This window comes from Eulemur rufifrons, chromosome 7 (genome assembly GCF_041146395.1).
Source record: "Eulemur rufifrons isolate Redbay chromosome 7, OSU_ERuf_1, whole genome shotgun sequence".
In the NCBI taxonomy this organism is placed as follows: Eukaryota; Metazoa; Chordata; class Mammalia; order Primates; family Lemuridae; genus Eulemur; species Eulemur rufifrons.
Genome location: NC_090989.1, coordinates 223806980 through 223830115, shown reverse-complemented (window position 1 = coordinate 223830115; position 23136 = coordinate 223806980). Strand labels below are relative to the sequence as shown.

The following is a 23136-nucleotide window of genomic DNA, read 5'->3' as shown; positions in this document are numbered from 1 at the left end:
GGAGAACCTAGTTTGCCTGTTAGATCAAAAAAGAAAAAATCTATATGGTCATCTTAATAGGTAACAAAAAAGCTTTGCTAAAATTCAGCATTCAGTGATACATTGATTGTGGCAGTGATTACATGAATATGTAAATTTGTCAAAACTCACTGAACTGTATTCTTTAAAAGAGTGAATTTTATTGCATGTAAATTATATGTCAATAAAATTAGTTTATGATAACAGAAAAAAAATCTGACACATTCCTGAATAAAAAGAAAAAAATTAAAACTTAGTAAAATAAGAATATATAGAATTTGTTACTTTAGTTTAAATATATAGTCTCGTGCCAAACTAGCATATTTCATGAAACAGGAGAAGTATTCCCTATTTAAATCAAATACATGGTAAGAATGCAGACTTTCACTGAAATTATGTTCCACAGAAAATACACATCAAGAGATAAGAGGAAGAAATAATTGATAGAAATATTGGAGAGGAAGTTGCAAACATATTATTCACAGATATTTAATTGCATATCTAGAAAGTAGAGAATCAAGAGAAGTCAGTAAGATGGGTGGGTAGCTATAACTAGTGCTTATGGGGTTGGAGAAGAAAAGGAAAAAATAGATGCATACTTAATCCATTAGAAGTTTCAAAGGTATCACCCGCCAGCATGGGACATACTCCAGGCCCTATACCAGGCACTGCTGTAAGACATGGCTACTGCCCTCTCTTAGACAGCGCATGGGCAGAGACAGGTGTTGGGTATCAATAAAAATGACAGGCCAGGTGCAGTGGCTCACACCTGTAATCCCAGCACTTTGGGAGGTTGAGGTGGGAGGATCACTTGAGCCTAGGAGTTTGAGGTCGCAGTAAGCTATGATCGCGCCACTGCACTACAGCCTGGGCAACGGAGTGAGATCCTGTCTTAAAAAGAAAAAAGAAAAGAAAAAAAAAAAGAAGAAAAAATGGGTTTTCAGAGATCACAGCTTGTTTTGATTAGGTTATAATCATGTTAGCTTTTTAATTTATGTTTTAGTTTAACATATACAAGTTGTGAGAGTCCACATTTTTAAAAATCTGGATTACTAACCTCTATTAAAAAATTAGAAGCTTGAGCAAATATGACACCTTTTCTGCCAGGGCAACAGTTGGCTAGAATTAGGCAGTGGCTGTCAGCCACCGTTAGGTGCCCCAGGCCTCTCCAGTCTGCAAAGTGCAAATGCTCTTTCTCTCAGAGCTGTGGCCCCTTATCTGTCAGTCAGCCCTTGGAGGCATTTCAGTGGGGACCCCTGGTGTTGATAACAAAGTAGAGATACTGGGAAAACCTGCTGAGCTCTTAGTCGTAAAGCATTGCCTTTAGGAATTGATTAGTCACCCTGTTGGGAAAAGTCATGGGAGCATTTGAACAAATTAGGAAATATTTGCTTTACTGAATGTACAGCTTGTTCATGCCTAATAATACATCCCCCATGTTATTTTTTTAAATTGAAAAATTATCTTAAAAATTAAAAGAGAAAATTGAGGGGCCACCTTTTCTGGGAACTGGGCATTGTTTACATCTTCCTGAGTGCATTCTTCCTTCTGAATTCTGCAGCATGTGCAGAATGCTTTTTAGCCAAGAGAAATCTTTCTGTTTTTTGAGACATCATTAAGCCTAATTGAGCCTTTAGATTTTTTTATTTTCCAAAAGCAAATTAAGTAGGAAAAATGGGACAGGTTTTCACTATTGTGCTTTTTTCTAGCTTATATTTTATCTCTCACAGCCAGATCTGCTAGGTATTTTGGAAGTGATAGCATTATAATCACATTTTCTCTTCATTTTTGTTGAAGAAAGATGGAAGTTATGTTGTCAATGATAGAGCAGATTAAATATAAGCTGAAATATACTCTGAAAGTATAACTGTTATTCATAAAGAAAAGAACAATGTAATTTCCCCAGGTTTGGCTAATCTAAAGCTAGGGTTTATTTTACGGACTTTAAATAAATACATATAACCTATTCCTTGTGCCCTCAGTTCCTTCTCCTCAATCCACTCTAGGGCTTTTGGTCCCAATTGTCTTTTCTTTTGTACCACCGGTATTTCTCTCACCACTAGTTACTTTTCAGGAAAGAAAACAAGTTTAAGAAAATCCTGTACTGAGGAACCCTTCCAAGACCTATCATGGTGACATTGCATCGTTTGTTTTTCTTCTCAGAAACGCCTAGCAGAGTGCCTGGCACCCAGTTGGAACTTGAAAATTTTTTTCTCAGTTTGACTTAGCCAGATATTTGACAGCATAGCCTATGTCATTGCCTCCGGTTTCCTACCGTCTACTTGCGGTGGAGCTCCTCCCATCTGGTTTTTCCACACCTTTTCTTCTCTTCTTTTCCTCTATTAGAGTTCTCTCTCAAGATTACCAGTTTCCTGCCCACATCCCCCAAAATCGCAATTCTTATTTCTTCCACATTTCTGCCACATGTGACAAGTGTGACCTCTGTCCCATAATTAAGAAGAGCACTTACGGAATGCAATCAGAAATCGTCTTTATTTTTTCCTCTCCCAGTAAATTTATTCAGTGGGGAAAGGTCTTCCCCTGCTTCTGAAAACTCAGGAAGCTTTCTTTCTGCTCACTCTTAGGCAATGAAATGTCCTGTCATGTCAAATCACTGATTTAAGCCAGTACCTCTAGTGACCAGTGCCATGCAACTGGCAAAATCTCCAACTTCGTTACAGCTGCTCTTCGCCCTGGGGAAGGCCCTGTGCAGGCAGAAAGTCTCGGGCCCCAAGAAAAGGCGTGGGTCTCCCCCTATCTGTTCCTGCCTTTGCCACCAGTCCTCCTGAGCTTGCTGAGGTCTGACCTCTCAGGGACAAGATAAAGATGAAGGACAGAAAGGATCTAGACTAATTTGAGTTTTAACTTGGTTGTCTGGAGAGACTGTTGTGCATTTCATCCTCAAGAAGTACTCTACTAGGTTTGGGGTAGAGGGAACTGAGTTCATCTGTAGATAAATTTGGAGAATGTATGGAACATACAGTGGAAATGTCTGGTAGGTAACTACATGTGACAGTGTAGAGGTAATTCAGCCCTGCCTGGAGATATGCATTTGAGAGCTATCAGCATAGTAATCATAGTTAAAACCATGGAAATGGTTGCTGTTACATGGAGAAAGAGTTTAACGTGAAGAGGGCTCCAGGATGAGACATGGGGATGTAATCCTGGTGGCCTTCACAGAGCATCCTAGCTCTGTCCTGGATGTCCTTTTGACCTCGAAGCAATTATTGGCTCTCTCAGAACTTCAGTTTACCTGCTGATAAAGGTTAGTGCAGGGGATTTCTAAAGTCCTTTTCTAATACGACATTCTGTAGTTCTATTCGTGTTAGTTTTCACAACTGAGACAGATAGGGCATTTATTAATTGCTTAATTTTATAAACTCACTAGTACCTATGAGCCCATGTGATTACCTGGACCCCTCATCTGTCTTTTTGACAAGCAGAATGATTATCCTGTACAATCAACTCCATGAACATTCTTTGAAGAAAACCTGGAGCACCGTGACAATGGCAGGTTTGAAGAACACAAGTACATTTCACGAGATGCAATAGGGACTGGTGATTAAGCGCTCAGCCTCTGAAGCCAGAGCCCTGGACTCAAATTCCTCTTCTGCTCACTCGTTATGTCACCCCAGGAAACTTAGTTAACCTCTCTGTATCTCATTTCCCTCACCTATAAAATGAAGATAGTAATACTAGAGATGGTGTAGGGATTCAATGAGTTAATATACCCAAAATACTAAGAAGGGTGCCTGGCACATACCCCCTCACTAGATGTGAACTACCCTTATGTCATAATGATAGCAAGACAATATTCTGCTGAAAAATGTCTCAATTGTAAGAGCTGAAGAAATATACCATCTTAGACTTTTGGTTTTCGAAAGGGGAGTAAAGAAGAAAAATCTATACCACTTCCTAATAAGTGGGAACTTTCAGATGGCTAAACTCCATGGGTGATAAACACTCATTTCCGACTAACAAATTGAGCTGCAGGTTAAAAACACAAAAACAAAAAAGTCATGTGGATAGTGAAATACAGTTGTATTCTGTTTATAAATTAGTATGAAAGAGGAGGAATCAGAATGTCTCTGCCCTTAATATTTTTCTTTTTTTGGTGTATTTATTCATCATAGTTAGCTCAAAGTAAAGAAGAATTGTGAACTAACCTCTTTCTCAGTAATAGGCCTTGCTATCTTAAATTGTCTTAGAGGTTAGGTTGTACAGTTGTTACTCTCTAAAGCCAAAGAATTTCCCTAAGGCATGTTGCCTATGAATCTTTAGGTTTGAGGCAGCAGCTTCAAACTTCTTTGGAACATTTGCCCTGCTCCTCAAAACATACCTCCAGGTGTCAGCTACGTGGAGGGAAGGACACACCTTAAGCCACTAATGAGACTTCTTGAATCTTTTTCCACTTTCTTCCTCTGTACTCCTCTTGTTTTGTCTGAGAGAGGTTGGGTTGAACCTGTTTTTCAGACACAGCCAAATACGTGTCCCTGTGCAGTTTATTGTATGCCAAGAAGGACAGTGACATGACAGCAGGAATTCAAAACGGGGTTTTAAATGAATAAATAAGAATAAGCCTCTGGGATTAGTCCCAATTGAAAAGTTCAGCGCCACCAGGGAGGGGAGCTGCTGCTGTTGGGGATTAGCAGATGGCTTGCTGCGGGGAATGCATTCACTGACCCCACCGCATTGCGGTTATTGGTGGCCTCTAGCCCCGGTGGCGTCCGTCTCTTCTCAGACACACACGCTCAGATGGTAAAGATCTTAGAAATGTGGTTTCCCCCATTTACCCTTCTCAGAAACTCTCTACCCAATTGTGTATGAACTTTTCAGTTCTTATCTCTTAGGCCACAGAAAATGTGTGGCTCTAAAATTACTATAGTGTTAGGGAAAGGGATGAAGAATTTCCTTCCACAGAATCAAACTGAAAATAAGAAAACAGAGGAAACCCTCTGGGGAGGGTAGTGGAAAAGTGGGCAGGACCCTTTTGTGATTATGGCACTGAGTGAACGGAGAAACCTGTTTGTTTAGGGCCTTTGCTGTTTGCAAGGCCTACAGTTATGGACATCATATTATCTGGTCTTTACAACAAAGAAGTTATGTCTCCACTTCGTAATTGAGAAAAGTGAAGCCTAGAGAGGTTGACAGACTTGCCCAAAGGCACAATGCTGGAGGTAGGATAGTCTGACTCCGGCTTTGGTACTTTCTTTGCTATAGTCCTGCTGTGCACTAAGCTCTTATAGAGGCTTCCCAAACACCCATCCAGCTTGGGTATATAAATCCAACTAGATTTGCAGCCTTGGCATGTTTTAAAGTTAACTTTATTCATCATCCATACAGCTATCAGTTCTTTTATTTTCCTTCTTGGCAAATGGATTAATCCTTCAAGGGAAAGATAGCAAACAGGCAGAGAAAAGCATTTAGCCATAGAAGGGGATATCTATTGTAATCCTGGATTATGACCTAGGAGGATTTCAGTGTCAAAGAGAAGGCACCAAAAGATGGACACTGCCTAAAATGTTTAAAATCAGTGAGGAAGAAGGAGAGATATCAACCCCGTTTTCTATTCTATTAATAAGACTTAAGGGAGTAGAGACTGGGGCCTGGATGGCTATTTTGATATTTTAATTTAATATCTTCCTTGATATTCCCCCTTGAAGAAAATTGAACAAAGTAACTGCAATTCACATTTACTTGTTTCCTTGAATTCTGCTGAGGGCCTAGGCTGTAAACTTCTTCCATCGAGTCTTTGAGGCCCCTTTCTGCCCTTTCACTTCCTATGTATGAAGGATGTGTGTATGGCTTTTTACCGTTACCAAAAATGAAAGTTGAGAGGGATCAATAGCCCCTTTGTAAAGTTCTCCCTTGATTTGCTAATACTTGCTGTGGCTTTAAAGTTTTAAGAATTAGCTTAAGCAACTTGAAGGTAAATACCATGGAGAATGTGTGTATTTCATGGGCCCTCAATAATTATTTGTAGAGTGGTTGATGAGTTTCTGAGATCATCTACTATTTTTCTTTCATCAGGATAGCAAAATAAGTTCTCAGTGGCCAGAATCGTGTTTTTAAACACAATTCTCATTCTTTACCTGTGTTCTAACAGCCCCTGCTGATTTCCTATGATGCTACTTTAATTCTGTTCCATTTCATGAGTTATGCTAGGAGGACACCACTGAGAAGGCAACAGAGCCAACTTTGCTTGAACAGAATACACGAAGACTGCAGTTGAGAAAATAAAAGGCAATAAAATGGACTTCATGTCGTCCTTCATGCGTTCTTAGAAGTAGCTAATTTTGAGGGCACTATGGGAACAGGGCCAAGAAAAGCTAATGATTTTCTTGGTGATCTGTAACTGGCCTCAGACAAGTCTTCATGGTTTAGGTCCCTGGAGTCTTTTGGTATTTAGGGCTACAATGAAATGCAACTTGAGGGATGTGTGTGTTTCCATTTCCTTTCTCTCCACTGTCAAGGCCAGCTAGCTGCTCTTCCACTGATACAGCTGTGTGTCAGAGATTTGGAAGCACAGTATTCCAGTTTAGAGTTAAACTCATGGGTAGAATTAGAACAAAATATCTTCCTTCCAGTTGAAGTGCATTCTTATTCTATGCTGTCTTTCTCCATTTATATTGCAAGTTCACATGCTGTTTTTCTCCATATCAATAACATTTTGAGGTCTAACCTTATATGTAGCAAAGTATATACATTTCAAATATTTAGTTCGATAATTTTTTTACATATGCATACACCCATGTAAATCAGGATACAGAACATTTTGTTGTGCCCCCTCCCAGTCAGTCCTAAGGATAACCACTAGAGTAGTCCCCCTTTATCTGAAGGGGATCTGTTCCAAGACACTCAGTGGATATCTGAAACCACAGAAACCAAACCCTATATAGGTAGTGCCACAAAGTACCAGGGTTGATCTGTCTGTCCTTCCATGTTTTATGTCCTGGTGCCTCCTTAGCACTTTTATGAATGTGGGTTCTACTGGACATCTTCTTCCAGAAGAGCCTGGTTTCATCACTAATGAAGACTTGCTTTGGGTGGTATCCTTTCTCCTTAATCAACTTTTTCAACTCTGATGGAAATGTGGTAGTAGCTTCTTCATCGACAGATGCAACCCCTTCAGTAATTTTTATATTTGTCAGTCCAGACCTATTTCTCAATCTGTGTAACCATCTTTTACTTGCAGTAAATGGCTTGGTGTCACTCATTTCAGGAGATCCCTTGCTGAAGTCTTCATGTAGGCTCAATCCTTTCTGATGCAACACATTGCTGTCAATAAGAACACGTTATCTGTCTTATTGTCTATTCTGTCATGTCTTCCACCCAATGTTTCTTCCATCTTAACTAAGCACTTATCATGCACTGTGGCCATAACTTTTGCAGTTTGAGATGTGATGGCATACCTAGCACTTATTTCTTTTTCCTTCTTCACCATTTCACTAGTAGAAGATTTGTTCTTACTGTAGATTTTAGCAACCTGGGCATACGATTTTTTTTTTTTTTTTCACCTTTTCACTTAAAGGAAGCCTTATGGCTTCTCTTTGGCATATCCAAATTGCCTGCAGCACTACTTTTGCACTTTGGGGCCATTATTAAGTAACATAAGGGTTATTCGAACACAGTGCTGCAGATACCGTGACAGTAAAATGGATAACCAAGATGGGTACTAGGTGACTAATGGGCAGGGAGCATCTGCAGTGTGGATACACTGGACAAAGGGGTGATCCGCATCCTGGGTGGGTCAGAGCCAGACAGCCCAAGATTTCATTATGCTACTCAGAATGGCGTGCAATTTAAAACTTATGAATTGTTTATTTTTGGAATTTAACTTTTAATGTTTTCAGACTGAGGTTGATCATGGGTAAGAGAAACTGAGGAAAGTGAAACGGTGGGTAACTATGTTTTGACTTCTACCTCCATAAATTGATTTTGGCTGTTCTTAAACTTCATAAAAATGAAGTCATAGTACATGTACTCTTTTGTGTTTGATTTCTTTCATTTAAAATTATATTGTAACTTATATATGTCATTCAGTAAAGAATTTCACCCATTCAACTGGTTTATGGACATTTGGGCTGTTTCCCACTGGAGGCTGTTATAAATAATAATGAAAGGAACAATCTTGTGCATGTCTTTTAGTAGACATAAATCCTCATTTCTCTTGGGTATGTACCCAGGCATGGGATTGCTTAGTCATAGGCTATTCTTTTAATAGATACTGCCAAACATTTTTCCCAAATGGTTGTACAAGTTAACACTCCTAAGTTCCTATGCTTTCAAGAGTACAATTTTCCTCCGTAATATTTTTATTTTAGGTTGGTGATGCTAGATAATGTGAAATGTTGAGATATATGCCAGCCCATCTCCGATTATACATACACACATTCATATTTTACATTCATTCAATATGGAGTCAGAGGTGGAAATTTGCCTTGTCATATGCTTGGAGGTTTATTACAGAAAAATTGCCCTTAGGAATTGAAAAGAAACTGCTTGTTTTTAAAAATATAATATTAAGCACACTAAAGTTTAACTGTTGAATAGATATCTGGTTTTATGGCTTAGGAGTGAGCATGAATCTCAACTAAGTATGGTATTTAATTCATAGAGTGAAATCAGAAGGGGGAATTGACTCAGAGAAGGTCCCTTGGATCCTGCCTCTGGCATCATTCATTTGCAACAAGCTGAATTGCATTTTATGGTTGCTATTTTCTCTTATTCCTCCTTGATTCCTTTGAAAGGAAGTAGTAAGTCAATATATTAAATATTAAACACTGCTTAGAATCCTGAGCACTGAGCATTTTAATTGCATCAAGTGTTGATCAGCATATGGTCAAAAAGAATGGAAACTTAGAGCTTCAGTTTCTTAGTTCACATAATGGTTAGTTCAAATAACCTATGCATGGGCTGGAGGGAAGCATAAGTATTAACAATAATAATATTCCTAATATAAGAAAAAGAACTATCAAAGTGTAAGGATCTCTTAGAATCAGTCTAGAAAAGCCTGTTAGTCTAGATTTTCAAATAATAGAGTTCTCCTCCCTTTTGGACAAAGCTATATTATCAATCCATTCATTCATTCTTTATCATTCATTTGCACAATGATTCAACAAGTACTTATTGAGTAGCATGTGCCAGACTCTATTCTAAATAACTAAGCATACAGCAGGGAACAAAGTAAAGGCCTTATTCTTATGGAGCTTACCTTCTCAGGAAGGAAAAAGGCAAGAAAATATATACATATGTCATGTGGTACTCTGGAGGAAAATAAAAACAGAGCAAGGGCCAAGGGAATGCAGGCTTGGTGTTGGGAACTGCTATTGCTTTTTGTAAGGGAAAGTTAGGGGAAGCCTCTCAGTCAGTAATATTTGTGCAGGGACCTGAAGGGACTGAGTAGTGTGGATATCCACTGGAAGAAGAGCAATCCCACGTGGAGGGAGGTGCATGCCTGGTGGGCTGAGGGGAAATAAGGAGGTCTCTGCAGTTGGAGGAGATGTAGCAAGTAGAAGAGTAGCTAGAGGTTAAGTCAGAGGGATGGCAGGGTCTCAGATCAGATAGGGCCCTGTAGGCCATTGTAATGACCTGGCCTTTTTCTCTGAGTGGGAATCTACTGAAGGATTTTGAACAGAGAATTGATGCAAATATTTTTTATGGATTATCTTAAATATTGGTTAGCTAATTTACTTGTATGGACAAGGGCAGAAACAAGGAAACCAGCTAAGATCTCTAATAGGTGTGTTCAGGCAAGAACCAAACAGCATAGACATTTTATTTTGTGGACTTATCACCATCACTGTGCTTTATTAGTAAGAGTAATAACTGTGTTTATTCAGATGTGGATAAACAATGTCTGGCACATTTGAGCCACATTATTAATAATTTAGCAATATGTAAATTAATATGTTATGGATGTTATAAAATAAGTTCTGTATTTAATGCTCTTTTCTATTTACCTAATATTAATGTTTTCTGGACACTCTTCCTCTTCTCTCCCCTGTTTTTATTTAGTAATTTGTGCCATTCTTTCAGCCAGTCACACTTGAACATTAGTCATTTGTGTCTCCTCTTCATCCTGTGCACATCCAGGCAGTCAGGTTCTGTTGTTGCCTTGCTGTCTCCCAAATTCATCTCCTACTTCTGCCATTCCCAGCTCCTGTTTTAGACCCTCCTTTCCTCCCAGAGGGAGCCATCAAATTCTCCTTCTCTAATCCATGTGAAAGTCAGCAAATAGAAATATAGGCTTTTGAAGTGAGACCTTAATTATGATTGGTTCAGGTTATTGTTCTTCTGTGTGCTGGCTATAGGGCCTTCTGCAATTTTTGAACCTCAATTGTCTCTCTATAAAATTAGCCATAACAATATCTAATTTATCAGATTTCAATGAGGATTACGTGGGACTATGGATTGTTTTAAGTGCCTGGCAGCAAGTTGGCACTTAGAAAATGTTGGTGCGTTCCACTTGCTGTTATTCTACTTCGGGCACTCTTAATTTCCATACTTCTAAATGTGCTCCTTCCCTATCTCAGTAAATGATACTTCCATCCACCCAGTTTAAATAAAAAATCTGAGTCCTCTTTGAATAATCTATTTCCCTCATCATCTAAATTTAATCTATCTGCAAATCCTAGTGGTTCCACTTCTAAAACGTATCCTGAATCCATCTACTTCTCTCCATTGCAACTGCTACAACCATAGTCCAAGAATCTCTTGTCTGTACTGTTGCCACAGGTTCCTAATCCATCCTTCTGCCTCCACGCTTGTCCTCTTTCTGCCTATTTTCCACAGAGCTTAAGTGGTATTTAAAATATAAACCAGATAATTTCAGTCCCCTGCTCAAACCCCCCCAGTGGCTTTTCATCATACTCAGAATGAGATCCAAACATTTTTGCCCCCTCAGAACACTCTCCCCCTTTTTTACTTCAGCTGCACTGCCTTTTTTTCTTTTCCTGCTAACTCATCAAATTCATAGCTACCTTGGGCCTTAGCACGTGCTATTCTTTCTGCTTGGAATACTCATTCCCCAGATGTCCCATGACTTGCTTCTTCTTGTCACTTAGATCTCAGCTGTAATTGCCTCCTGCCTTCTGTCAGTAGTGCTCCATCACACCATCCTATTTTATTTTTCTAAGGCTTACCACTATCTGAAAATAGCCCATTTATTTATTTCTTTTCCCCCAGTAAAAATTAAACACCCTCATGTAGGGTCCATTTCCTAGCACAGTGTCTGACACACAGTAGGTATGCAGAAAAAAAAAAATCTTGACTGACTAAATAAATGTAAACCACTTTTAATGAGCTATCAAAATTTTATATTAATTACATAAGCCAAGAATGGGGGTTTTATTTTTAAAATGTGAGGACTTTATTGGTTTTCCTTTAATCCCTCACACCTCACACATATGCTTGTGCTGGAAATATGACCGTAAATAAAACAATAGTAATACAGTCTCAGGTTTTGTTTTTTTCCCCTAACCTTCTAAATAGTTCTCAAATTTACTCTTCTCTCCATCTCCTCTCCCACACTACCACTTTAGTGCAAATTACTGTCCTCTCTGGCCTTTTTGCTGTAGGTTTTAATCTCCCAATGCTCTCTTCTCCAGACTGCAGGCCAGTGACTTTTTCAGTTGCTAATATACCCATGCTTGAAAACCTTTGTAGTTTTCATTGTTCTCAAGGTAAAGACCAGAATCTTCTCTGGTCCACCACCTCATGTCACGTCCTTCCCTGCTGGTTCCCGCCTGCCACTTGCTGGGTAGCCCTAGCTTCCCGCTTCCTGCAAGGTATTACACCGCACCCATTTCCCCTACTTCCTCGGATTTCAGAGTGTCTCTTCCTCGGGGAAGCCCTCCCTGATTAGCCCACACCCCACTGCCAATCATACAGCCCACCTCACCAAGGGGCTCTCTCTTGGGGCTTGTATTTGTTTTATAATTACATACTCCTCAATATGATAACCTCATTTAAATGCGTTGATGCGAACTTAGGCTGAAAAGCTATTTGGGGAAGGAATGTATTGACTAGCGGCCCAACCACTCCTCGCCCCTCCCCCTAAGGCTTCGGCGCAGCTATTACGCATTAAACAGGCGCCGCGAGCGCAGACATCGCAGGCGCCTGCGCGGAGGAGCACGCATGCGCAGAGAGGTGAGCTCGCTGACAGATTCTCGGTGGCGGCGGCGGCCCTGGACTGCGGGGAATGGGAGTCCTAGGGCCCTGACTGAGCACCGCCCCCGCCTCCCTGTCCCCGACATGGCTCAGGAGAAGATGGAGCTGGACCTGGAGCTGCCTCCGGGAACGGGCGGGAGCTCGGCGGAGGGCAGCGGCACTGGCGGCGGCGGGGGCCTTAGGAGGTCTAACAGCGCCCCCCTGATTCACGGCCTCAGTGACACTTCGCCGGTGTTCCAGGCCGAGGCGCCGAGCGCCAGGCGGAACAGCACAACGTTCCCGAGCCGCCACGGCCTGCTGCTACCGGCCTCCCCTGTCCGCATGCACAGCAGCCGCTTGCACCAAATCAAGCAGGAGGAGGGCATGGACTTGATCAACAGGGAGACGGTCCACGAGCGGGAGGTGCAGACCGCAATGCAGATAAGCCACTCCTGGGAGGAAAGTTTCAGCCTGAGTGACAATGATGTGGAGAAATCCGCCTCCCCGAAGCGCATCGATTTCATTCCTGTGTCACCAGCACCGTCACCCACTCGCGGAATTGGGAAGCAGTGTTTTTCACCATCCTTGCAAAGTTTTGTGAGTAGCAATGGATTGCCTCCAAGCCCTATTCCCAGCCCAACGACCCGATTTACTACCCGGAGAAGCCAGAGTCCCATCAATTGCATTAGACCAAGTGTTCTTGGACCATTAAAAAGAAAATGTGAAATGGAAACTGATTACCAGCCAAAGAGATTTTTCCAGGGCATCACCAACATGCTTTCTTCTGACGTTGCACAGCTGTCAGATCCCGGTGTGTGTGTATCTTCGGATACCCTTGATGGAAACAGCAGCAGTGCCGGATCTTGTAACTCACCAGCGAAAGTCAGCACTACCACCGACTCTCCTGTGTCACCTGCCCAAGCGGCCTCTCCATTTATTCCACTAGATGAACTTTCATCTAAGTGATACACCCATCCTGAGACTGTTTTTTTTTGCAATGGAGAGAGAGAATAATCAAGTTGGAGCAAGCACTGAACTTTGTCGATTAATTTGAGGCTATTTCCTATTTGACCCTTTTACTTTTTTGGAATTTCCTGATATGTTGTTATTCTAGAGAACTTATATGTCAGGTTCCTGCGGATACCCTTGAATTCAGTGTAGTAATATTTTCAGACGTTTTCCCAATAAGTGTGTTGAAGCATACATCTTTACGCTGCTAATATGTCTAAATACATATGTTATCCCTTGATTTTTTTAAATAATTGAGAGCTCTATTTATTTATGGGATTATTAAGTTCTGATGAAAATATAAATGTTGAATTAATCAGCATAGTAAACTGATGTTTTAAAATTCCATACTTCATGCCCACACTAATTTTTAATGTTATTTTCCAGTAATTGCTAATTTCCATTTGATGAAGAACAATAACTTACCTATTTACAGCTTTTTAAAAAAATATGTTAGTTATATCAATCCAGTGGTTGTCTGTTTTACCCAGGAATTCTTGAATATTTAATTTTCTGGGTACCGAAGTGTATGGAGGGGGAATGAAAAAAGAACAAATTATAAAAGTTTGCAACAAATCTTTTAAGTATATAAAAGTAAACGTATTTAAGAAAAACGTTTTTTAATGAAATTTTAATAGTAATTCTAGTAAATCATACAAATATAACCTATACAGGAAATGAATTTTTTCTTTTTTTCTTTTGTTTAACCAGAAAGTGCATTCTCTTGGGTGTAATCCTAAAGTGAAATGGGACAGTGCCTTGCAGTCTTAGCCCACTGTTCATAGGCTCAGGCTAGGCTCTTTGTACCATTGCAAACTTAAAAGTTTTTCAAATGCAGAAAATGTGTGGGAAGCCTGTTGAACTTCAGCAGAGCACCCAGGCAGACAATATTCTCAATCACTGATATACTTTAAAATATTCAGTCGTGCCTCCGTTCTGAAAATTGTTGCCAACCAGGAGCCAGAGCAATTTTTGGCTGCTTTTCTGCTCTGCCCATCTGTCACCTTCCTGGTTTTCCCTTGCTCAGGAAGGAAGCAGCTGTTTCCTTGCCAACAGGTCCTTCCTCTTCATCTCCTACCAAACTAGGGCACCATCTATTAGACAAAGGTACAGTGTGACTCGGATTTTTAACAGTGAGCGACAACAGGACTGTGAATTGTTTAACCTCTGTGGTTAAAGCTACAGCTTGAGTTGACTGCCTTGGTGATGTCAGTTAATTGAGGGTCGATGATTTGCAAGAGAAAATCAATGAGGAGTCACATAGGTAAATCATTATTTAACTTAGATTTTGTTAAAAGTAGAATTGTGGAATGTTCTTTTCTTTGCCTTTTACAATTAAGACAAAATAATAAGAATAGCAAATGTTTTTGATATTATACTTCCTTATACCTCATATATCTTCCTTAACTAGATAGATATGTAGATAGTTACATAGGCAGACAAAAAGGGAAGGGGAAAGAAAATAAAAGACTCAAAGAGAGACCAAGACAAAAGCCCTGACTGACTTTTTAAAGTTATTGTCTATAGAGACTTTTAACAATTATGTAAACTTTTTACAACTATGAGAATAAATGGAACTGGTCAACTCTTGACAGTTGCCTCAAGATTCAGTGAAATTTTATCAAGGGTAAGAATGTATCCACAGGTTTGAAATTCTGTATTCTGGGTAACAGTGTTCATGTGCTCCAGTTCTAACCTTGTTCCTCAAATTTAAACCTATCTATCCATCTTCCTGGTGGGTACTTTGACCTGCTTCCAGAGGTACTTTAACTTCAGCATCTTCAAAACAAACTGTATTATCTTCTCACTTAACCTGTTGTTGCGTTAACTACGTTAATGTCGTCACTATTTAATTTCCTAAACTGGAAACCATGGAAGCATCTTTGACTTTCCTTTTCTGTATCTGTCATCCCACTCAATCACCAAGTCCTGTCAACTTTACTTCTGAAGTGAATCTCACATCTCTCCCCTTCTCTATCTGTATTGCCCCTGATTTAGCTTAAGTTCTTGCCTAAGTGGTCTCCTAATCTTTTTACTGCCCTTTGGTCCAATCCTCACATCCCCTCTAGAGTGATCTTTCTAAAATATAAACTTGATTTTTTTCACTCTTCTGCCTGAAAACTTTATGTGCTTCCTTATTTCTTCCTGTTCAGGGAATGATTTCCTTAGCCTGATATAGAAGGTCCTTCATGATCTGGCCATATTCTAAAATAGCTTCAATCTTTCCTCATCTCCATCCAATGCACACCCTTCCTGCTTACTCTGCAAGCACTAGACCGCTTGATACTCTTTAAACATGCCATGTGCTTTCACGTGTCCATGCTTTTGGATAGGTTGTTCCTTCTCCCTAAAATGCCATTCTATCCTTTTCAAGCCAGGCAAATGCTTTTTCCTTTTTATTGTGTGTGAATTTAACTATGAAAGCAATGTATACCTGCTGATTTTAAAGTATTTAAGTAATCTAGATGTTTATATAGTAAAAAAAAAAAAAAAAAAAAAAATGAAAGTCTGCCTCTTTGTAAAATTCATCTTTCCTTACCATGGATAACTTCTGTTAACAGTTTGGTATATATTGTACAAGATGTGTTACTCCACATTTCCATGTATATATGTATATAAATGCAAGAAACCAACATATCATTGATACCGCTCTTCCATTTTTTTCCCCCACAGCTAATCATTCGTCAAGGCTTATTGATTTTATCTTTTAGAATTTATCTCCTCATTTCCACCTCTCCTGCCACCTTGATCTAAGCTACCATTTCCCTCTTAGGCTTCTGAAGCAGCCTCTTAACTCTCACTCGTGCCCTTTCACACTCATTCTGGTGATCTACCCATTCATTCTCCATACAGCGACTAGAGTTATCCTTTTAAAACTGTAGATCTGATCCTTCCATCTCCCAGCTTAAAGCTTTTCATTTGCTTCCTATTCTTATGAGTATACTAAAATGTATCAATTCTGGCCTAGGAGGCCCTGAGGGATCTGGCCTTTCCTTGCCTCTTCTGTTATTTTCTGTGCTTCACCCTCACTGCCTTGCTTTCTTCTACTTAAATATATCATGTTCTCTCCTTTTTAAGGTCCTTTTACCAGATCTTTTTCCCCTGTAGGTATGGAAACCTTTATTTTTGTAAGCTTATTCTTCTGTATAAATAAGTTTTAAATCAGATAGGGCTCTAAGAGTTTGTGTGGACAGTTTACATTATCATAGTATTGGTCATAACTTCAGTCATTACTCTGTAGAATGTAAAGGCTTAGCTCATGTAAGAATTATTCTTCAAAAAACATTTACAAGGTTATTAGCATTGCTAATCTATAAACTGTGCAAGAAGTCCTAAAGCAAATATCCACATTTATTTAAAGTACAGTTCGTCACATATAATAAACCTCTGTGCTGTATTTTCCTTTATTATATTTGTTAAAAACATAGTATAAATGGAAGAAATAATTAATAGTCACTAAGTCCAAGGCTGCTGACGGAGGAAACTTTAAGTAGACTTAAAAAGATTGTGATCAAGAATAACCTGTATCAGGCTGCCTTCCAGTGATTCACGTTTATTAGTTAAGCCGGTTACATACCCACAGCAAGAGACCACTTTATTTGGCAGTAAAATGGAGAAAGAGTCAGGACTGGCCGGGCGCGGTGGCTCACGCCTGTAATCCTAGCACTCTGGGAGGCCGAGGTGGGCGGATCGTTTGAGCTCAGGAGTTCGAGACCAGCCTGAGCAAGAGCGAGACCCCATCTCTACTAAAAATAGAAAGAAATTATATGGACAGCTAAAAATATAGAAAAAAAAAAATTAGCCGGGCATGGTGGCGCATGCCTGTAGTCCCAGCTACTCAGGAGGCTGAGACAGGAGGATCGCTTGAACTCAGGAGTTTGAGGTTGCTGTGAGCTAGGCTGACGCCACGGCACTCACTCTAGCCTGGGCAACAGAGTGAGACTCTGTCTCAAAAAAAAAAAAAAAAAAAAAGAAAGAGTCAGGACTTAGGGTGAAAACAAGTCTGAGAATTTTTATTTCTTCTAGGTATGTTTCTAGATTAGTAGAAAAAGTTTGAAGTTCCAAGAGAGGTGGGTGATGCGAATAGTTGCCAGACAATGAACCAAGAAGATGATGCACATTTCCTGGGTAGCATTAGAGGACAGAAGAAAGAGTTGGCCTTGGAAAGGAAGTCTGGAAACTATTTTTCTTCCGAAAAAAGGCGAAAAGGCTGGGCAAAAACATCAGTAAATATTGAACTGATTTGCTGTTGCAGGGATTTCGGGGTATGGAGGAATGTGTATGGAAAGCAGGAAGAATTTGTATCTGATTGCCTCTATTTTTCAATTATTGAGGAGTCTACAATATTTGAGAGTAGGGACAGGAGTAGATTTGGAAGCCTGAGTGAAATAAAGGTTCATTATTGCCTCTATGAGAATCTAAGGAGGGACATAGGGTAACTAGAAGATTTATTAGGCCACATTTGATGCCAGGTTGCAGTTTGATGGCAGGTACAAAAGAAGTGGGTTGGATTGGCTAGGTTTGGGGGTTGACTAAGTGGGTCCTAGGTAAAGTCCAGTTAAGGGTTCTGCTGAAAGTGTAGTTTGAATGATTGTCAGAAGCACTGAGAGTAGTAAGAGAAGTCAGCAGAGGGTAATGAGCTAGGCCACTCTACTTTTTTCCAGGTTTTACCTTACAATCAGCCATGACAAAGTGTACAGAGTGTGGTGTCACTGTAGGACTGACTCTCACTGTAGTAGTTTTGCTCATGGCTAATTTTGGTTTAGAGAATCAACCCTAAAGGCAAGCCTTGAGTTCCACGTATTTGATAAACATTTGTGTCAGATTGCTCACTGTAGCCAAGACAGAGTTCTTTGTGCCTTTCCTAACTTGCCATCCAAGTAAAAAATTTTCTTAAAAGTTGAAATGACCTTTTTATAAAAAGCTATTAAATACTTGCTATGTGTCAGACACTGTTCTAGGTGCCAAACAAATATTTAATCTATCATCTAAGGTAAGTGCTTTTGTGATTCTCATTTTATAAATCAGGAAATGGAGGCACAGAGAGGTTGAGTAACTTGCCCAGGATTTTAGAGCTGGGAGGTAGGCAGCGTACTGAAGTGGTTAAGAACACAGACTGCAGAGCCAGGTGGCTGTGGTGAGGATTGAATGGGTCAGTATATGTAAAGCGATTACAACAATGCTGGGTAATTTCTGTCTCTGTGTCAACTGTCATTATTATTGTGCTGGTGGTGGTGATTGTCATTGTTGTTGCCTAACTTGGACTTGTTAAGGAACCTTTTCCTTATCATCCTTTACTGACGAAACTTCTGCTTTCATACTCAGTACGCTCTCTACCCTTCAGGACAGCCTATCCTTTTATAAGGTGAGTGGTTTTGATGTTAGAGAGTCTTTCTTAAACTGAACAGACATTTCTCTCTGTAACTTCCACCATTTAATTCAAGTCCAGCTCTCTGGAAAATGCAAAATAAGGCTTATTCCTCTTTTTTTTAGGTGATACCCCTCTGTTCACAAATCAGAAATACTGATCCCTTTCTAATAACTGTTTCTTGCTTCCTTATTTTAGAAATCTTGAGGTATTTATTTCTTCAGTGTACTCTCTCTCTCTCTGAAATAAGGCTATCATTGCTTGGCAGCCAAGATTTTAACAAGATTGTGATTCCTTCAAGACTGTTTACCCTCCAAGTTGAGAAGTGAGACATGGCATAAAACATGAGTTTTTGCCAATAATAATGACAATAGTCAGTGCTAATGTTTGTTGAGCATTCCACATGAGCCTAGACACTAGTGCTTTACATGGATGAGTTTATTTAATCCTCATGACAACCTTGTGAAGCAGGTGCTATGAAGATTCCCATTGAAGAGATGAGAAGACCAAGTACATTTTCGCAAGTCCCTATTACTTTCTATTTTTTTCCTTTTCAGTGTAGGTCCTTTTATTTTTTTCTTATAAACAGAATTTTTTTATTTCAGAGAAAGCCTATTTTCCAGCTAACTTTGGCAACTTTATTTTGCTAGTGCTGCTACTTCTATTTTGAATCAAATGATATGTTTATTAAAAATGATGCCTTTAAACATTATTGCCATATTAGAGGAGATGTCTGGATTTTTTTTTAGTAATAGATATAAATTAAAGTGTATAGAAGAAAGTCATGTTTCCACAGCTTTATATATTTTTAAACTGATTTGCTATTTGAAATTATAAGGAATGCCAATCCCACAAATTTTAGATTTTTTTTATTGTTTTCTTTAGATATATGCATACGTATGCATGTATAAACTGTGTTATATTTGATTTATACAGTATCCTTGTTCTTAGATTATTATTCTTAGGAAAACAAAGCATGAACCAGTTTGACTCTTTCCTCCCTTCCCCTTCTCCCCCAAAAAACACTGTAAGTTAAAAATGTGTTATTTTTTTAAAGGAAGAAAGTAACAGCAGGATTCAAAGAATGATCAAGCTTAGCTATTCTTTCTCAATGGGAAACTTTCCCCAGAGGTAGAGATTTAAATTCACAAGAATGGAGCAATACTCGAGAAATTTTACTTTCTTAAAAAAATTTTACTTCATAGAAAATCACTTCACTGTTGAATAAAAGGACCCCCCACAAAAAGGAAACCTTCCCTTTGAATATTTTCTATTATACAAGTTGTGCTTAGACTTCATTTCACACTGTCACGTCCCTGCATTAGACATTTTGAAACAAACCATCAAAAGCCACAATTTGTTCCAAAAGGCTAGTATCATTTTTAGAAGTTCAATAAATATTTAAAAATCACTTCAAAAATGACTTTTAGTTCTATATATAGCTTGTTTGTGAAAATAATTTTAGAACAAGGTTAGGATGATAACATCAAATACTTGAGTCTTATGCATGTACACCCACATGTGTGCATCCACACACATGTGTGCGCGCGCACACACACACACACACACACACACGTTGACCTACCTTATGGACCTTTTCCTGTTGCTTGGAGCCATATTTAACTTTCTTCCCATTTTAGATTTCCTCCCATTTCCCCCTTAGTTTTCTTAAATAGGTAGGTTAGACTTTGTAAATTATGTCAAACTATGTATATATACCTATATAGGTACTATTGACTTAAATATAAAGCGTTTTGCGTTTTGATTTTGTATCAACTGTCCAAATTTCAAGTGCTGCCCTAAAAGAGAAATAAGTATTTGGTACTCAAACCTAGGACCCCATTGTGCCTGATTTCTGTTTCTCCTTTTGAACTTCTAGAAGAAATACTTGGGGAGATGTGAAAAAGCACTCATTTACGAATTCTAAGACAACCTGACTGAAACTAGAGAACAGAGTTTTATTTGCCTGCAAAAGTTCAGTTCTGTATCAATGCCAGGTATAATTTTGGTTCTTTTCCAATTGCCTATAGTGGTCCACAAAGCCAAACTAACCTCTAAGGCTTGGCTAGCAAGGCATATTGTGAAAGAAGACAATTGAGAAAGATAATTTGTGTCCTAGCAAAGTAAAATGGTTGTTTGAGATAATCACTCCTGGGATTCAGGCAATCTTTCCCCCCTGCTTTAAAGACAAAGAAAGATTTTAATGTTGCAGTGCCAAGAGGATTACCGGAACTCCAGAGTCACAAGTAGCTATTGAGTGCTGGTGTCTTTTGGAAAGAAAAACATGAGATGGGAGTGAGGGGATGATGGATGGATTGGGTATTTCTTTTGGCATCATCAGTGTTCTCTTGGACTATAATTGTGAGCTCCCTGCTGAGTAAAGAGTGACATTGAGAGTGGTTTTCTTCATTGTTTCACTTTGTTTCACTTCATTTAGGTTTTGGAAGTTGAATAAGGAAGCGTTTAAGAATTTCTTTGAGCCTCTTTCCCTAATGTTCTCTTCTTTTGAGTCCTTTGAAAAAAATGGTCAATAATAATAATGATAATAATAATTGTCAGGTTACTTTGAGTCAATAATTAAAATTATTGGAGCACTTTACCAATTTATACTGCATTTCTAAATCTGAATTAAAATTTCATACCTATTTATATAGTCTTTCTCAAGGACCCATGTACCATACTACTTGCTATCAGATATTTCTAAAATGCAAATTTGAGTATGTAAGTGTAATGACTACCCCTTCACTTCAAGATTAAATCAAATTATGCTGTGTGAGTGAAAGAAGACCTCTCTACCTCCACATGTCTTCCGAATTCCAAGATTTGAGCCACACGGAGCTGCCTACAGTTCGTGCTCCCCAATACTGTCTGTGCTTTCAGACAAGCTGTGTCCTCTGCTTAGAATGGCTCTTTGTCCCTACCAAATCTCTTCCCTTAACTAACTTCTTAAAAACTTAACTCAAGGGACATATCCTTCCTGATGGCTCCTGCCTCTCCAGCCCTGGTCAGGTGCTTTCTTCTGTAATCCTGTTGTGCCCAGGGCTTTCCTCTATAAAGGCAATTAACAAGCTTAGAGAGGTGGTCAAGGGTGAGGATTATATTTGTATGGTTTCTTATCTCTTTGCCCCATGTAAAAATAAGGACTAAGCCTTTTACTTCTGTCCCAGATACCTGTGCATAGCACGTTATAGTTACCCAAATTTATATTGAGTAGATGAATTAATTGATGGATAAATGGGTGAACAAATGGTACACACTGTTCTTGTTTTGTTGTTTTGATTTTGCAGTATTTGTGGTGAGATTTTTATTTCTTCCACTGACAATGACAGTGCCATTTAGAAAATCATTCAACAAACATTAAGCATTTGCTGTAGCACACGCTGTTTTTAAGAGAAAGGAATGTAGTAAGATTCTTAGTGGAACAAGTCCAGTCACATGGCTGAGCTCTTTATAGTTTGCTAAGAGACTAAAAATTCATTAAGCAATTTTGATTAAGCACTGATTATGTGCCTCACACTAGCTGGTCTCTTAGGATTCATCGGTTTACTGAACAAAGACTCCTGCCCTATAGAACATATATTTTGCATGCATTCTAACGGGCAGAAGGAGGGGCAATAATAAACATAACAAATAAGTAAATTACCATATGTATACATACATATATAGTGTGTGTATATATGTATATATACAGTGTGAGGAACAGTAAGGAAGTCTGAAACAGCTATTCAAGGGAAAAATAGTTGGAGGGGGCTTAGAGAGGTGGGCAGGGGTGAGGATTGCTGCAAACACAGATGGCATAGGATCTTGTGTAAAGTACATTGGCTTTGATTGTGAGTGAGATGAGACCCCATTGCAGAGGTCTGAACATGGGAGTGGCATGATCTGTCTTAGATGTTGAAAGGAATACTCTTGCTGTGTTCAGAATAGACTCTGAGGGCAGGGTTGAGGCAGGGGGACCAATTAGGAGGCCATCCAGCAATCCAGGTAAGAGATGACTCTGGCTTGGATGAGGCTGATAGCAGTAGAGGTGGGAGAAGTAGTTAAATTCTAGATATATTGAACATAGGGCCAGAAGGTTTTGGTGGTAGATTTAAGATAGATAAGAGAAAGAGAGACAGAGAAAGAGATTAAGGATAATTGCAAGGTTTGGGGCCTAAGCAACTGGAAGTATTGGAGTTGCCATCAACTGAGATATGGAAATCTGTGGGTGGAGTAGGATTTTTATTTTTTTGGCTGAGGCCATGGGGGTGAGGGCCATTAGTAGCTGAGTTTTGGGTACGTTAAGTAAGTAGTCTTAGACATTCAAGTGGAGATATCAAGTAAGCAGTTAGATATCTGAGTCTGGAGTTCAGGAAAGACATCTTCACTGAAATACACACCTGGAAGTCATCTGCCTGTGGATGGTAAAGTCTGGCAAGTAGAGGAGATCACTGAAGAGTAAGTGTCAGTAAAGAGAGAATAGGAACTGAAACTTGGGACACTCTACGACATTAAAAGGTCAGGAAAAGGAAACTGAGAATGAGCAACCAGAGAGGTAGGAAACCAAGACTGTGGTGCCCTTTAACCATGTGAAGAAAACGTGAAAGAGGATG

The 23136-nt window shown here is 39.3% G+C and overlaps 2 protein-coding genes across 8 annotated transcripts in view; both read left to right on the top strand.

Annotated features, from left to right (window-relative positions):
• PIP5K1B (phosphatidylinositol-4-phosphate 5-kinase type 1 beta) overlaps window positions 1-23136 on the top strand; it is a 273143-nt gene that overhangs the window by 61593 nt on the left and 188414 nt on the right. The window lies entirely within an intron of this gene.
• PABIR1 (PP2A Aalpha (PPP2R1A) and B55A (PPP2R2A) interacting phosphatase regulator 1) lies at window positions 12157-13462 on the top strand. The gene has a single exon (XM_069474137.1). The coding sequence runs from the start codon at window positions 12157-12159 to the stop codon at window positions 13132-13134; it is 978 nt and encodes a 325-aa protein (XP_069330238.1). The 3' UTR covers window positions 13135-13462.

Coding starts and splice junctions, on each gene's coding strand:
- PABIR1 (XM_069474137.1), top strand. CDS start 12,157: ATGCGCAGAGAGGTGAGCTCGCTGACAGATTCTCGGTGGCGGCGGCGG.